Source organism: Choristoneura fumiferana, chromosome 29 (assembly GCF_025370935.1).
Source record: "Choristoneura fumiferana chromosome 29, NRCan_CFum_1, whole genome shotgun sequence".
Lineage (NCBI taxonomy): Eukaryota > Metazoa > Arthropoda > Insecta > Lepidoptera > Tortricidae > Choristoneura > Choristoneura fumiferana.
Window position 1 is genome coordinate 1552755 of NC_133500.1, and position 16633 is coordinate 1569387.

At 39.0% G+C, this 16633-nt stretch overlaps 2 protein-coding genes across 2 annotated transcripts in view; both read left to right on the forward strand.

Annotated features, from left to right (window-relative positions):
- Positions 1 to 6509, forward strand: part of LOC141444287 (ribosomal protein S6 kinase alpha-4-like) — a 96700-nt gene extending 90191 nt beyond the window's left edge. The window contains 1 exon segment of the mRNA XM_074109784.1: positions 4108 to 6509. Within this exon segment, the coding sequence (XP_073965885.1) occupies positions 4108 to 5049 (942 nt within the window). The 3' untranslated portion in view covers positions 5050 to 6509.
- A 2135-nt stretch (positions 6510 to 8644) lies between these two features.
- Positions 8645 to 16633, forward strand: part of hppy (MAP4K3-like protein hppy) — a 52820-nt gene continuing 44831 nt past the window's right edge. Inside the window, 1 exon segment of the mRNA XM_074109877.1 lies at positions 8645 to 8940. Coding sequence (XP_073965978.1) covers positions 8830 to 8940 — 111 coding nt within the window. The 5' untranslated portion in view covers positions 8645 to 8829.

Sequence of the window (16633 nt, forward strand, 5' to 3'; positions counted from 1 at the left end):
AAACTTTAAATAATCACGTTTGTTGTATGGGAGCCCCATTTAAATATTTATTTTATTCTGTTTTTAGTATTTGTTGTTATAGCGGCCACAATTATACATAATCTGTGAAGATTTCAACTGTCTAACTTACGGACAGCGAAGTCTTAGTAATAGGGTTCCCGTTTTAAGCTTCGGGAACGGAATCCTAAAAAACACGAAACTGGTCTAGAATAATTAATTTAAGCATCAAAATAGCTGCTCTCGTTATAGTAGCAAAGTTTTATTTTGTGTCAGTGTGTTGTTTGTAAATCAGAACGAAACTACGTTTATATGAAAATGCGATCAGCGGTGAGCGTACTGGCGACTCTTAAATACGTATTAAACATACAAGACCCGACGAGAGAACAGACAGGCAATAAAACAGTACAGGTATTTGACATTATTAGCGCAATAATCGCAAATCCGACTCTGTTAATGAGGGCTATCGCGTATGAATTCGCCACTAGAGGCGCTAGTGTAGCGTGAGGTCTCCGAAATGTCAAATCTCATAGTTTTTGGGTGAGCTACGCGGGTTTATTTATAATTAGAATAATTTTGTGAATATTGCAATATCTGAAATTAATTATGGCAAATATGCGTTCCGGGGCAATGAATGTCTGTGTTTTGAGACAGTTTTGTCTTTCGGAAACCTTTGACCTCCCTTTCTTCCGAACAAAACGGGGACTATGCAACACTGTGGCATGCTCGATATTTTTATGGTACGGTTTTAAGGTGTATTAAATATGATTTTAATCTAAACTTTGTTTTCACACCCGTAAAAACAGACTTTGAAAGCCATACTTAAAAACCTCACGCAACAGTGCGCCATCTAGCGAGACAAAAAACGATAGCCCTCATTGGGACAGTCGCGCTGTTCTATCGGTGCCTGATGAAAGCCAATAACTAGAGAGATGACCGTAACACTGTCTCTCGATTGTTCCAGAACATAATGCTGTCGTCGTGCCGCCTGAGCGAGGCCAAAGTGAAGGTGGTCGACTTTGGGTTCGCGCGCCGCGTCGACGCGGACGAGCGCGCGCGCATGATGACGCCTTGCTTCAGGTAACAACCGTCACCGTCACCCGAGGAAAGAGATGCACCAAGTTGCTTCAACGGACAATGCCAAAGCCAGACCTCAAGGATATACCCTACTAATATTATAAATATGAAAGTGTGTGTTTGTATGTTTGTCCGTCTTTCACGTCGAAACGGAGCGACGGATCGACGTGATTTTTGGCATAGAGATAGTTTATGGGCCAGAGAGTGACATCGGCTACTTTTTATCCCGGAAAATGCACAGTTCCCGAGGGAACAGCGCGCGATAACCGAATTCCACGCGGGCGAAGCCGCGGGCAAAAGCTAGTTCAAGATATATTTAGGTTAGGTTAGGTTTGTTTCATAATAATCCTGAAATACGATTTTTGGTAATTCCCACGGTAATTTATACTCAGCGGCACAAAATTAGGCCCTTTCTTCGTACAAAATTACCTATTACTGCATAAGTACATTTGAGAGCCCAAATTTCCCCAGCCTATATGAGCCCAGAGTATATTAAAATCCTTGAATTTTAGTTAAACTGTTAGATCTAATTATTTACACGTGCGAAGCCTTGTGTATACACTAGTGATACATAACTCACACTTCACTGTGGCTCGCATACGTCGTACAGAAAACTTGCTGCACATAACGGCACACATTCACCTACCTCCAGTTTTATCGGAGCCAATAAACTTTTCACTTCACTCGCTCCAGAGCGAGAATCGCTTCATCCTAGTGATGTTGTCATTATCATGATAGTAACGGTGTCGTTTGTCGTACAGTCTGCCGTACGCCGCGCCGGAGGTGGTGCGCGCGCGCGCTCGGCCGCCGCGCCCGGCTACGGCGCCGGCTGCGACATGTGGAGTCTCGGCGTCATCTTTGTGAGTACACCTAGAGACAACAGGGTTCACCGTGCCCAACATTTATTTCGCTGAACCTCCCCAAACTAAAAATTATATTTTCACACCTCTCATTCAGAAAAGTAACTTCCTCCCTGACGAGGGGGATTAAAGTGCAACTTTTCTGTTCAAGGCTTTTATAACAAAGTATTTTTTGCAAATGCAATTGTTTGAATTTAATTCTTGTAAAACCACGCCATTTTCTTTGCTGGTCCTTTTTAATTATATTTAGAATTGTTTTATTTCAATTTTCGTCATCCTCGGTGTGAAAAGTTGTATGAATCACTCGGTAGAAAAATTATTTTCATCTTGGGCGTTAACACATTACGCTCTGGATTCTACTTTAGAATCCCTCGCTACGCTCAGCATTCTATTGTAGAATACTTCGCTGCATTCTCGATTCAATATACCGCCCTCGTCGTAAATATATCATTTTGCGCTCTTGTGACACAAATAACTATAATAATATGTCCACGCAAAGCTACAAAAAAAAAATTACCTTCACATTTTCACCCTAAACTCATAGATGTTTGTCCTTTCAGTACTGCATGCTGTGCGGCAAAGCGCCGTTCCAACCGACTTCGAAGAAGGAGCCCGTGACTTCCTACATGGACCGCATCCGACAAGGCAGCTTCTCGATGGAAGGTTGGTGTTCTGATATACGTTATGAAACTATTTTACTTAAACATACTGTGACTAGAATACATTAAATAGGTTAACCAACTTTTTTTTTACATATAACTGACCGTTATTGACCCCTATCTCACCTGATGTTAAGTGCAGATGAGGCCAAAGGTGTATCTCACTGGTTCAGTAACAGCCTATTCACTCTAGCCTTGAAGAGCCCTAGGTTGTATTTATCCGGGAATACACACGAAAAGAGCGAATTCCAACTTTTTTTTGTTTGTTATTCTGTCCTGTTCACCAAGAGACATCAGTGACAGTTTCTTAAAAAAAAAAAAACAACGACAACATGGTAAGAACGGATAAGAATAAAAAAAAAAAAAATATTTATGCATGTCACGAAATGGTCCCAAATCAGCAATCTGCCGGTCTTGTGAACGGCGCTGGTCTTCCTTTGAGACCATGTGGTCATCATACATTAAAAAAATATACAGTCAAATAAAGTGAGACTATGGGTTGCCAAAAAAGGAAAAGAAATAGGCATAGGCCAGTCTCCTTTACCCTTCTCATTCTTAACAAAAGAAAAAAGCAGATTAATAGACAAAACAAACGAAACAAAATACGAAATAGTCGATAAAGAAATGGGTTTGTAACCGCGACAATAATTAACTCTCGATGAATTGTAACCACAGAAAACATATAGAATGGACCATGAATGACTTTTCAGGGAACAGAGAGAGAGATTTATTTGCACATATTTAATATACAGGGTAAAATAGATTGAGAAGGAAAATATTTTGAAACAACATCGAATAGTATAAGTAGGGTCCCACTCAGCATAGTGTTGCGGCAAGCAACGCTGGTTTTCGCTGGGATCCAAATGTGATATGGACCTCCGCCTGAAACACAGTTATTTACAGTAGTGTGTATTTCCCCTTGTTCACTTTCCATCGCGTTCCAGGTCCGCAGTGGGAGCAGATATCCAGCGACAGCAAGCGTCTAGTGGCCGGACTGTTAGCAGTTGAAGCGACGCGGCGCCTGCACCCCGACGACGTGCTGACTTCTTTGGGGGTCGACGTGGACACGTCCAGCTTCAAACTAGCCGTGAGTCGTCATTTCACTATAATTTTGATGCTTTTTACCCGACTGTCTGTAGGAGGGTTACGTTTTACGAGCGTATGTATGTGTGTTAGAGGCCGTCCATAAACCCCGTACGTAGTCACACTATGGCGTCCTCAGAAAAAAAATATGGCACCGGAATGAAAAAAAATATTAAAAGGTTTGAAACGAAAACTTATATTCTAAATATATGACAAGTTATAATACTTTTAAGCTACCATTTTCACAGAAATATCAAAAAAGTGTGTTTAAAAAATAAATTTAAAAAATCTAATATCCTCACTGCTTTTAAAAAAATCAAAAAGGAAAAATAAAAGTCGGTTTGGTTTGGTTGACTGGGTCCTGACTGTTGATTTTACGTTACTTAACAGATTCTAGCCCACTAGACTTATTGGTTTTTTTCTCTTCCCAGGACATGACAAAAGCGGAGCTTTACAAGCGTCGCAACAAAAACAAGCAGCGCTCGTCCAGCGCCGAAGCCCCCGCCATGGAGGTTGAAGACCCCAACGCCGAGCTTCTCAACACCATCAAATCCAGAACCGAGAAGAACTCCATAGAAAACGACGTAGAACTAATCAAAGCCAACACCGTAGACACCCCCGTCGAAGAAACTAAACCACAGTTCGAGGAAACAGAAGAGATCCCACCTGTCAAACCCGTAGAGAAAACCTACGCCAAATCCAGATCGAAACTTGACGATTACATCTACATTGAATCTAGCCAAGGCTTGGACGAGACAGAGGTCGCCTTCCCGAAAACTAGTCGCGCCAAGAAATCTAAAGAATCACCCTCGCCAGTCCCTAGAAAACGCAGAAAAGTCGAGAAGAAAGAAACCAAAGTCAATGGAGAATCCACTAGGGCACTGCGCAGCAATGATAAGAAGACTCCCAAGTCGCCCAAAGCTAAAGACGACAAGGCTCGGGCTACTAAAGAGTCCATCGAGAATGAGAAAACTGCCGTCACCAGAGTCACCCGGAAGCGGAAATACGAAGAGATTGACACCTCCAAACCGGTGCTCCGCGAGAAAGGACAGAACAGGGCTTCTAAAACCAGCGTCGACAAAGAGGCTACTAGGAAAATAGCGCGGCGGAAGAACGCGCCCAAACTAGCTCCTTTAACCGTAGACGTCACCCAAAACGTGCGGATGACGCGCTCCAGAATGCGTCGCCTCGAGATCAGCCTCTCCCCCTCACAGGTCAAAACAATAATACCGGCGTTCTCCTTCGAATCTGACAGGCGCGTGGACTCCGTAGAAAGTACCTCAGCTAAAACAAATGCTAAAGGGAAACGCAAAGTCAAAGCGAGCAAAGCGAAAACGCCGCGAGCGACTCGCGCGCGCGGGAACCGGAGGTGAAACGTTCCAGGCTCCAACTTTGGCGGAGGGCAGTGCTAATGGCAGTTTTTAACGAGTTCCTCGGGGATAGGGTGCCGCCATTATGCTCGTCCCGGCAGTAACCTCACACTCCAAATATCGACACAATAGTGATGGAATAAAAACAGGCGCTCCGCTCGGTGCGGCGGAATTATTTATTGGAGAATAAAACTGTAGTTAGCTCCATCCTAGATTGATTGTAACATTCGGATACCTGTTTTTATTTTTTAATCCTTTTATTTAATGTTAGTTTTTAAATTTTACGACCTTTTCCCAATATTATTACCATTAGAGTTAATTCTTTGATGTTTGTTATTATGTATTTGAGTAGACTTTAATGATAGGTAATTTTGTGTGTTATCACACTCCATAACAGAATGTCCTGTTCTACTTGTAATTTATTGGGCGCGCGCGCCCTCCGCGTCACCCAAACGATATACTGAACAGATCTCCATATAAATATCAAAAATAGTTTGTTTGTTTGTATGTATATTTGTTTGGGATTTAGATTAATAGGTTAAATTTGTAAATGATTTTGAAATAAATGTAATAGCAGTGTTTGGATATTTCTTTTAACTTTCATCGTTTCGGTGTATTATAAATGATGTTGTATTTTACGTGTGTACGTGCCAAAGCATGATTGGGATTTTATTTTGAATTCAATGAATTTGTCAAGATCAGATTTTTCTCGTTGTAAGTGCTTCTACCAAATAAAACTATTGTTCTAATTATTTCATTGTAAATAATTTAGCATTTAGTACAAATCGGTGGAAGAATTAAGTATATATGAATTATAAATCTCAATTTTGGAACGCCACTGTGGCGCATATCACTCGGGAGATGGCTTAGTTATAAAAGTTTTGCCAACATAATAACTATATTTTCTTACGCAGAATCAATGGAAACTTAAGTCGGCTTTGTGATATTGTACATTTTTTTTTAACTCGGATCATTGTTTTACAGAAAATAAGTACATACACTGGTTTATTTATCTAGCTTGAGCAGCCGTAAGCACTGAATTCTCAAATCTGATTATTTTTTAAGCATTTTAAGACCAAGGTGATGTAAAACTGAAATAGTTGTCGAGAAATATTTTTATTTTCGTCACCAGATAAGGGTGCGTTTCCACTCGATCGCTGATGATGAAATATCGCGTGCAATGCGACCGCGCTCTCAAATCTATCTACCACAGTGCTGAACCGTTAACGAATTTTCTTTTTAGGAAATTATGAATTTCCACAGCTTAAAATATAAAAGATAGCCTTTACGTCACTAACGTAACGTTGTTAAAGTGCACTTAATGGAATGTACCAAAAGATTATATAATTTTATAACAAAGTGTTAGAGGTTATGATCGAGGCGGCTACACAAATTTTGTAAAGAGTTACGCTAATGCCGGCCGGAGATATTTGATTGTAATAAATATACCATTTTAACATTAACATCCTGTTGTTTTAATCTTACAGTTACCTAATCTTTCTTTCTTGGCTACCGTGGAACCTTACCATAATACATTTTTTTATCTCTATAACAATGCTTGCCGAATAACGTAAATGTTATGGTGACAAAGTTCTATAGTGCCCGGGAATCAAAATGGTGACTCTTGAGTTCAAGTAAAGAACTAAAAGAATTTCCTTGCTCACCCGCGACCTTACGATAGCTAAGCTTATGCAAAATATGCGTGTTCATGCAGTGCCTCCACCTCCACAGTGTAAGAACACACACAAATCACACAAACCCATCTATCACCACCACCACACTACACTGACGCGTTTCGAACTCAACCAGAGCTCATCTTCAGAGTGACACAACCGTACACCGTGCAACCAGGTGTTAGACACCACCAGTTGTTGGTACTGAGTACTTTAAAGGAGGGGTCGGCAACGCGGGACGCGGGCCGCATGCGGCCCGAGACATATTTCCTTCCGGCCCGCGACTGTTTTGTAAATCACTTACAGTACCTACCTACAATAGGTAACTAGGTAGATATCTATTAGGTACACAATTAGCTTACAAGTGCGGCCCGCCTTTATCTATTTTTTTTTCACTATGTGGCCCATGTCTGACAAAAGCTTGCCGACCCCTGCTTTAAAAAGACACAATGTACGACGACATCCATGACTGAAAATAAAAGAGAACATTTATTTGTGGCAACTTGGGGCAAAAAAAGAAAAATGGTCACCAAATTTATTAATACAGCATATATATATTATATTTCAGCATATTTGCTGATATTCCTTTGGTTTTATTTAGTTTTTTTTTATTCAAGTCTCAAGTATTCATCACACAAATCTAGCTTTACCGGGATTCAAACCCAGAACCTCCAGTTCCTCATGCCCACTATAAAAAAATAGCCAATCTATCCGATGTAAGTACAGATTTTGAAACCTAATCGTCCAAGCTAGGTCCAAGCCTAGCATAGCAAAGGGTGAATTATGAAAGTGAAACTTATGTCATTGCAAGAAGATTACTTTTTAGATGCTTTTTTACGAATGTCGTTTTTTCCATTGCACAAAATAAAAGCACAAATACTAAGTCTCCAAGTTGTCCAGTGAACGCCATCTATCAGAGGGTGCACAGGTTGCATTTGTTGTTAATTAATAATAAAATCTTTATTCAATAAGACAAAATTACACAGGAAAGGCCAATACTGCTATAGTATACATATAGACACTATTATATAACTATTATAAGGCTAATGCCTGTGCCCTGCAGTGGGACGTATATAGGCTGGGATGATGATGATGAATGCTGTAGTGCGTTTCCATATACAGTGTGAGAAGATCTTAGTGCACACGGCAAAAAACGGAAGTTATAACGTAAAGTAATAGTAAGTTTTGAGCCATGGTTTTGACTTTAGCGCCCTCGTGCAAACACTTTGCAAACTGCACCCCACGTCGTTCATTTCCTGTCGCACTGTACCAGCAGGGCTACTACGAAACTCGAAACTCAAAGTTCGTACCGTGTGGTCCCTCTCGCTCTCGTATTAAATAGTATAAGTGTCAGAGGGACCGCACGACACTAACTTCGAGTTTCGTAGTAGCCCTGCTGGCGCTATACCACGAAGTGCAATACTCGAACTTCGTTTGTTGCCGTCCCGCTGACGCTTATGTGATATAATACGCGAGTGAAAGTGACGGTGCGATACGAACTTCGATTTGCGAGTTTCGTAGTAGCCCCTCTGTACCTACCTAACCAAAGATATTATACCCTTATCTCCTTCCTCTTTGTACCTAACCCAAACCTAACGTAATGTACTCCGTCTGTGTTAATGTGTTAATGGTCTGTGCAAAGAGAATATAAACACTACGGGTCTGTGGTGTGTTCTAGTTAATGTGAAACGAGCCGTTATATGTAGTGATGTGCTGTGCGATTCACATGAATTACGATTCGTAAATGTGCGGCATGCCTATTAAATATTTCGAGTATATTTTATTTGTTGTGTGCTTGTGTGCCTGTATTGTCTTAGATTAATCATTTTTTTATTAATTGCACTAAAAATAAAAATTGTAATTAGTATGTTTCATACACTTTACCTTTCGTCAAGTTTCGTCATCGTCATTCGTCCGTCACACAATCAAATTATTGCCGCAAGAAAAAATGATTGAAAAAAATAAATTGGCAGAGTGGCAAACGTCAGACGATGTCGATGTCGGGGTTTGTGTAACAAAAATAATTAATATCTCAGAGTTTTGTGATAATATTGTGTGAATAATGAGATGAAAGTGTAAATAAATGTTAGAATAGTGTTTGATAGTGATTATGGCGCATAGTGGTGGTGTTTTGAGCTCGGATATATCACGTCGGAACCCGCAAGATGAATACGAGCTCATCCAAAGGATTGGCTCGGGCACCTATGGAGACGTATACAAGGTACGGGACCGTTCCAAACTGGAGTATTTCTCCTTCAAACGGGTTAGGTAACATTTTTCTACCGACGACACGCAAGCTGAGATCAGTTATTGTTGGCTATGGAATCGTTCTCATTCGTATTCTGCCTTGGGTTTTGTTCCATTATTGTCTCAGCTGATTCGCGAATGAAAAAGTTTCTGCTATTTGTTTTATTCGTTTGTTTTCAATGAAAAACACGTGCAGCGGTTGTCCTTGGTATGAGCAAGTGCTGATTACTAATAGATTGTAGAACTGTGCACCTGATGGGATATTGTGCTTTGTCTTTTATCAGATTCGAAATGATGATATCTCTTTTAAATTAGGTGATTAATTTTCATGTGATTGTTGAGTTTCTTGTATAGCGGGCTCGATCTTTGTCAAGCTATAAAAGTAGCAGTATTCTACATTTATTAAACAGTACAACTAATTTTTTCATGTACACTTTTTTAGCTTACATTATTTAACAAACAACTGGTACAACAACAATTATTTCAAGATTGTTGGGTGTGAAATTAGTACCTACATAAGAAAAACTTTACTGATGTTGTAAAGTTTTGAATATTGAGTAATATTTTACTGGCTTCCATTTAGGCTAATATTTTGTATGATATAGAATCTTAATTGCATATTCTGTTGTAATAAATTCAGGTATTAATAGTATCAGGATTGGGTGATATGTTATAATTGCAGTAGTAGTTAAAATTGTCTTATATTATTTATTTATTTATTCTCATAATTATTAACACTTACAGTCAAGCCACACATGCTAATTATGTAATAAGAGAAGTGCATAAAATAATGTATAAACTAAATATTAATGTGTTCATATAGAAAATTAGAAGTTCCAAGTTCAAGAATTACCTAAATTGCACATAATTCTGTGCACTGTTACATCCAAAACCGTTTTTAACGTACAACAAATGCCCATCAATCAATATATCCTATAACCCAGGGTTTCTCAAAGTGGGGTATCGAACCCCTAGGGGTTTGCTATTCGACGGTAGGGGGTTCGCAACAAGGTTTACATGATGGTGGCTGCAAGACTGGCAAGATGATTAAGATTGGTTTTTGGAGTCTTTGTGTATTTTTTATTTCAACTCCAAATTTGTTATTTATTTGTTTGTTATTTGTTGTTGTTTATTTCAGTTTGTATTTTCGTTGGCAAGACGATTCATACCTGTATTTGTTACCTTTTATTGAAATAAATAATGTACATTATGATGATTGAAATAAAAATAAACTTAGTTAGGGGGGGGGGAGGTAGGGGTTCGCTGTCGTCTAGAAACTTTAACAGGGGTACGTAGAGCCATAAGTTTGAGAAACCCTGCTCTAACCTAAAATCCAGATTCGTTTTCTGAGTGACTAACTACTACGCTAGTTCAGGGTCAAAGTCAAAATATTTTTATGCAATTTAGGCAACCAGCAATTCAAATAGTCAACAATTTATGAGAGTCAATAAAGAGTCCATAAGCATTGGTTTGGTAAAACCTCTGTTGAGAAGAACCGGACAAGAAATTTGAATGTGGTATTATATATTTTTTAAATGGTTTACAATGTTATTTATCCTCGTAAGTCCTCATGTACTTCACAAAGTACAAATCAATTGTAAGAATAACTGCCAAATGTTCTTGGTGGAGTACAAATTTTTCAATGAAATAGGAACTTTAAATATATGTAAGTAATTTTCAAAATCACAAAACATAGAATTGCCTCGGTCTGTAGCACTATGTATGATAAAAAAGTCAGGAGGAGGTTAATGACTTACATAACAAGTATTTAACATAATGACATTTTTAAAACAATAGATTCCAGATTCAATATTTGAAGTAAGGGATTGCCAATGTAAGATTATTTCCAAACAGTTGTTAAAAGTCATCATGTTTTATAAACATTTATATTGAGTAGAATATAATAACAGTCTATAACTACTCTACATATAGTGCTATAGAAGTTATATTCTATGACATCCTTCACTAATTGCTCATATAATTCATGTGCTTGTGCATTTATGCAACCCCAAAATATGCCGATGCATTGGCGTGCATTGTTGAGGCAGGGCATTGCATACCCTGCTGTGAGGTGTGCAATGCAAACTAGCACTGCATAACCCTTTCCGACCAAACTGATACAATCCATACGATTGTGAGGGATAACTATAATTAAATTTGAACCTTATTGTCATCAGTTTCTCAAGGTCCATTATCATAGTCCTTTTCATACTCAACTAGGTTGGAAAGGGTTACAATAACAGACTTGATAAGTACTTTGAAGACACAAGTGAACAATGATATGCACGCATCAGCTATAAGCTGCCTGTGCATTATAAATAATAATAATAATAATGGAATTGACCCAATGCACGCCTGTACCCATCTGTCACAAAGAGAAATACGCTGAACACAGCCAAGACGCAGAATAAGCTTTAATTACAAGGATTGAATAATGCACCTCTTGCAGATGCAGATGCAAAATCCATACACCCCCTTAAAATATTCTTGCCCGCATTATGGACACATCTCATCATCATGTCAGCTGAAAGACGTCCACTGCTGGACATAGCATCCCCCAAGGCTCTCCACTCAGACCGGTCTTGTGCTTGCATCCACCGCGATCCCGCAATCTTAACCAGGTTGACGCTCCATGTAGTTGTTGACTCATCACACACATAGTCACATCTACTGCTTGTTATTCTTATATAATTTTCCAATTAAGAAAAAGGTTTAATGTTTAATGATAGCTCTAAAGAATAAAATATACTTGATCTAGTTTTGACCATACTTCCTTAAGGTTAAAACCATTTGAAACAAGTTAAACAGCATTAATTAGTCTAATGAGGTTTCTAGTTAGTGAATGTTTTCAAAAATCACAATTGCGTATGCCAAGGTCTTATGCAAGGATTTAATGTTTCAACATTACGTAATGTGCATTACAATCATAATGTAAATTGTGACAATGAAATGCAATTTGAGTGTCACAATTTAGATTGCTACACAAAGGAACATCTTTTGGAATACGGTATTTGACTATTTTGTATATGTTTTATAAATCAAAACTACACAATGCCTGTTATTGAATAGAAAAACAATTTTTAAGCTACCTTTACAAATAACAAAGTTATAAGCATACTGACATGCTTGCTTGCTGCATAGAGAAAAGCATTTGAGAAAGAGACAGTTATATAGATTTTTCAAAAAATCACTATAAATCCAATTATCAACCGATTTAAATTTTCTGTTCGCTAAGCAGTATCTGTTTATCTATATTTTCATAATAATATTAAGATATGGCAAAATCAGGAGTTGTCAAATACCATATTGCTGTAATTTTCCTCCTGGCACCCAAATGTGCAATTAAATGTACACAATAAGTTCAAGGGAATTACGGACTTATGATAATATAACAAAGTAAAAATTCTTTTATTTCTCTATTGAAATGAAACAATTAGATACAAATTGTATTTTTTTTTTTATATTTATATGGTGGGCCTTAGGAGGTTAAAGCAATTCACTTATTGCAATGGTCTGTCTGTAATTTTCTGTATATATCCAAACTTTTAAGTAGGGTGGTCCAACTGAAAACCAGCAGTAACGCAGTATGAGTAGATAGTCTATATGCTGTGTCTTAGATAGTCAACCTCAACATTGGAGAATCTTCAAAAAGCTGATGCCCACTGTTCCTAAATTAAAATTGAATTAAAGTAGGGCTGGAATGGAACTTTACCTCTGCCTTCATTACATTTTCGGGGAGTTTCGAAACAAAAAAAATCTAAAAATTTACTCTACTATCGAAAATACTTAAAATCATGACATTTCCTAAGATTTACAAAATTCGGCCATTGTTCTGAAATCTGAAGTGGACAATTCCTGAAATATGGTAACCAACCTTACCGCTTCCCTGATTATGTTTTTTATGTTACATTACAGCAATGTTTTATTCTAGCAATGCACAACATTACACACAGACATAGACATTGCACTAAATTAAAGTGACACAAATGAGTTTTTAAGTCAGTCAATTTGTGACTCAACGAGAACGAATTAATAAATATTAACGGTTGGACTGTTACAACAGCTAGTTAAATTATACAAAACAACTGTTTTGTAAAACTTTTGTCACACTGAATACCCATTTTGTACAAGTAAATCTTATATTAACTCATCATCCCAGCCTATATACGTCCCACTGCTGGGCACAGGCCTCCTCTCAGAACAAGAGGGCTTGGGCCGTAGTTCCCACGCGGGCCCAGTGCGGATTGGGAACTTCACACGCACCATTGAATTGCTTCGCAGGTTTGTGCAGGTTTCCTCACGATGTTTTCCTTCACCGCAAAGCTCGTGGTAAATTTCAAATGTAATTCCGCACATGAATTTCGGATTTGAATTTTGATTTTTGATTTATGTTAACTATGTATGTGTTAAAAAACACTTTTTGAACTCCACACGAATAACACTTATTCAATAACGAATTGGACACAAATATACCTACAAGCTGGGAATACACTTGACAGTAGCTTGCATATTTTAATGCAACTAGCTAACATGCCTGTCATAATTTGTATGAAGTGTATCATCATCATCATCATGTCAGCCGAAAGACGTCCACTGCTGGACATAGGCCTCCCCCAAGTCCACTCAGACCGGTCTTGTGCTTTCCGCATCCACCGCGATCCCGCGATCTTAACCAGGTCGTCGCTCCATCTTGTTGGAGGCCTACCGACAGCTCGTCTCCCGGTCCGCGGACGCCATTCGAGAACCTTTTGATTTGACCCCATCGGCCATCAGTCCTGCGAGCAATGTGCCCCGCCCATTGCCAGTTCAGTTTCGCAATTCTTCGGGCTATGTCGGTAACCATAGTTCTACTGCGAAACCCCGAGCATAGCCCTCTCCATAGCCCTTTGAGTGACTGAGCTTCCTCATGAGGCCCATCGTTAGCGCCCACGTCTCAGATCCGTATGTCATCACTGATTAAAGATTTCAAACACTGCGGTAATTTGGATGAAAAGACACTTCGAAGCTTCCCGAACGCTGCCCAGCCGAGTCGGATTCGACGAGTGATCTCTTTCTCGAAGTTGGACCTACCTAACTGGACCGTTTGTCCTAGGTATACATACTCGTCAACAACTTCGAGCGCAGTGAGATGAAGTGTATACTTGCACAAAAATGTGCAAGCTCCGGGCATGTGTGACGAGAGGAGCGGAGCCGTATACCACTAATTACTCTCCTATCTTTTTATCTCAAGAATAGATCACAATAATGCCATAAACGTGATTAGACAATATAATCCTATGAAACAAGTAAACCTGCATGGATTAATCTAATCCTCTTGAACCTTGATATCTTGTTACGGCAAATGTTAATATGCATGTTGATAAGGTAATGGAATGTGTTGCTAACTTTGAAGGTTTTTTTAAACTGACCATCAATTGACCTCTTTCTTTACCTGACGAGGCTAAGGATGGAGAGGATGTTATTGGTTTGGTATTGAAGAGACCGTTAGTACTAGAAAGCTGTAATTTGGCATGAATATACATTATCAGTCACGCCGACAGTGGTAAAATAAAAAAAACTTTTTTTGGGTACCTCCCATAGACGTAGTGGGGGTGTTTTTTTTTTCTCGTTTAAGCCTATGTGTGGGGTATTGTTGTATAGGTCTTTTAAAACTATTGCAGGGTTTACAAAACGATTTTTACATTCAGTGATCTGTTTGCGAAACATTCAACTTTATAAGTGCGAATTTTCATTAAAATCGAGCGTGCCCCCCCCCTCTAAAATCTAAACTGTTGGGTGGAAAAAATTGAAAAAATTCTTTATATCAAATTTACAAGGAAAATTATAACGGCTAAGATTGCTTGAGAATTATTAGTAACTTGAGTAAATAGCAGCGTAAGGTATAACATATACCTAAACTTGGATGATTCCGTTACGTACACAAAACGAAATCCTTAAAAAAATATAACTTGATTTTTTCGTAACGGAACCCTATCTTGCGCGTGTCCATCACGCTCTTGGCCGGTTTTTCTTATTTAACTGCCTTCGAGCGATTTCGACCTACAATGATCCAGTAAAAATACGGTCCGGAGTAGTCATAGAACTATCTGTATGGTGAAATCGGATGACATTATTTATTATTCTATTCGGAGAGTGACGGAAATTGGGTTTAGTGCGTAAACTACCATACAAATAGTTCTACACGACTACTTCGGTCCGTATTTTCAGGGATACGGATCGGATTCGAATCTGACGTAGTGCGAAACGAAACTTTAAAAGCTTAAAAATAAAACCAGATGGCCTAGTGGTTAGAGAACCTGACTACGAAGCTTGAGGTCCCGGGTTCGATTCCCGTGTCGGGGCAGATATTTGTATGAAAAATACGAATGTTTGTTCTCGGGTCTTGGATGTTTAATATGTATTTAAGTATGTATCTATCTGTATAATTATATTTATCCGTTGCTTAATACCCATAACACAAGCTTTGCTAAGCTTACTTTGGGACTAGGTCAATTGGTGTGAATTGTCCCGTGAAAAAAAAAAAAGCTATCAAAACTGTCTTTGGTTGTCTCATTGACATTATGTACTTTATGCTATACTACTAGTCCCATTATACTTGAACGATTGTTCTAGGCTTGTCCCTGAACTTGCCCAAACTCGCAAAACTTTAAGGGTCCGACGATATTACTTGCCGACATCTGCTAGTTTCCTTTAGAACAGATGGTAGATTGCCATCTCAAAATTACTATTTTTTAGTACTGAAGGTTTCAATTAACATTAGGATTTGCTTTGCTGTCCGACCGTATACATTCGTTTTCGGTTTTGGTGAGTTTCGGCGTTAAATTGGAGTTATTTTTAGGCAGAGAATTTGTTGTTCTAGTTTCGACAAAATTCTCGTAAGCGGGTTCATGGTTGTTCTTGCGACATCCCATACATTTGCCAAAGACATCATAGCGAAATTGATTATGAAAAGGTTCCACCCTGGTACGTGATTTAATTTCCTCGACTGTACAAGCTCGATCTTACAAAATAGGAAAAATGTGTCAATCAATCCCAGGCATGGGTTTTTTATGGTATAGAAGGCAAACGAGCAAACGGATCGCCTGATGGGAAGCGATTACCGTCGCCCATAGACACCTGCAACACCAGAAGAGTCACAACTGCGTTGCCGGCCTTTTAGGTAGGAGTACGCTCTTTTCTTGAAAGCTTAAAGGTCATATCGGTCCGGGAATATCGCAGGCGATAGTTCATTCCAGAGTATTTAAAAACAGTTGTAATTTACCATGACCTGCATAGGTAGCAGCGAAGAAATTCAATGGTGAATGTCAAGATCCCTGAGATCACTGAGCGAGCGTCACTGCTTAAGTGGCTAAATAAGAAACAAACAAGCTGAGATATGTGGTGCATAGGGGAATTTCGTGTCTGTACCGTTGTCCAGCAGTGGTGTAGCGGTATAGCACGCGGCACGGAATGCCGAGGACCTGGGTTCGATTCCCAGTGCTGGTCTTATTTTTCTGGTTTTTCTGTGCATCTATATTTCAGTTTGTATTTTCAATTTATGATATAGGGCTGAAAATTGAACTAAAAATGGCTGCCGCCCGAGGCTGTTCGCTCAGAGGAGACACAGCTTTATAAGTGTTTAACTTACTTACTGTTCTCAGTGTTCTCATTACCGCAACGGCCGAGAG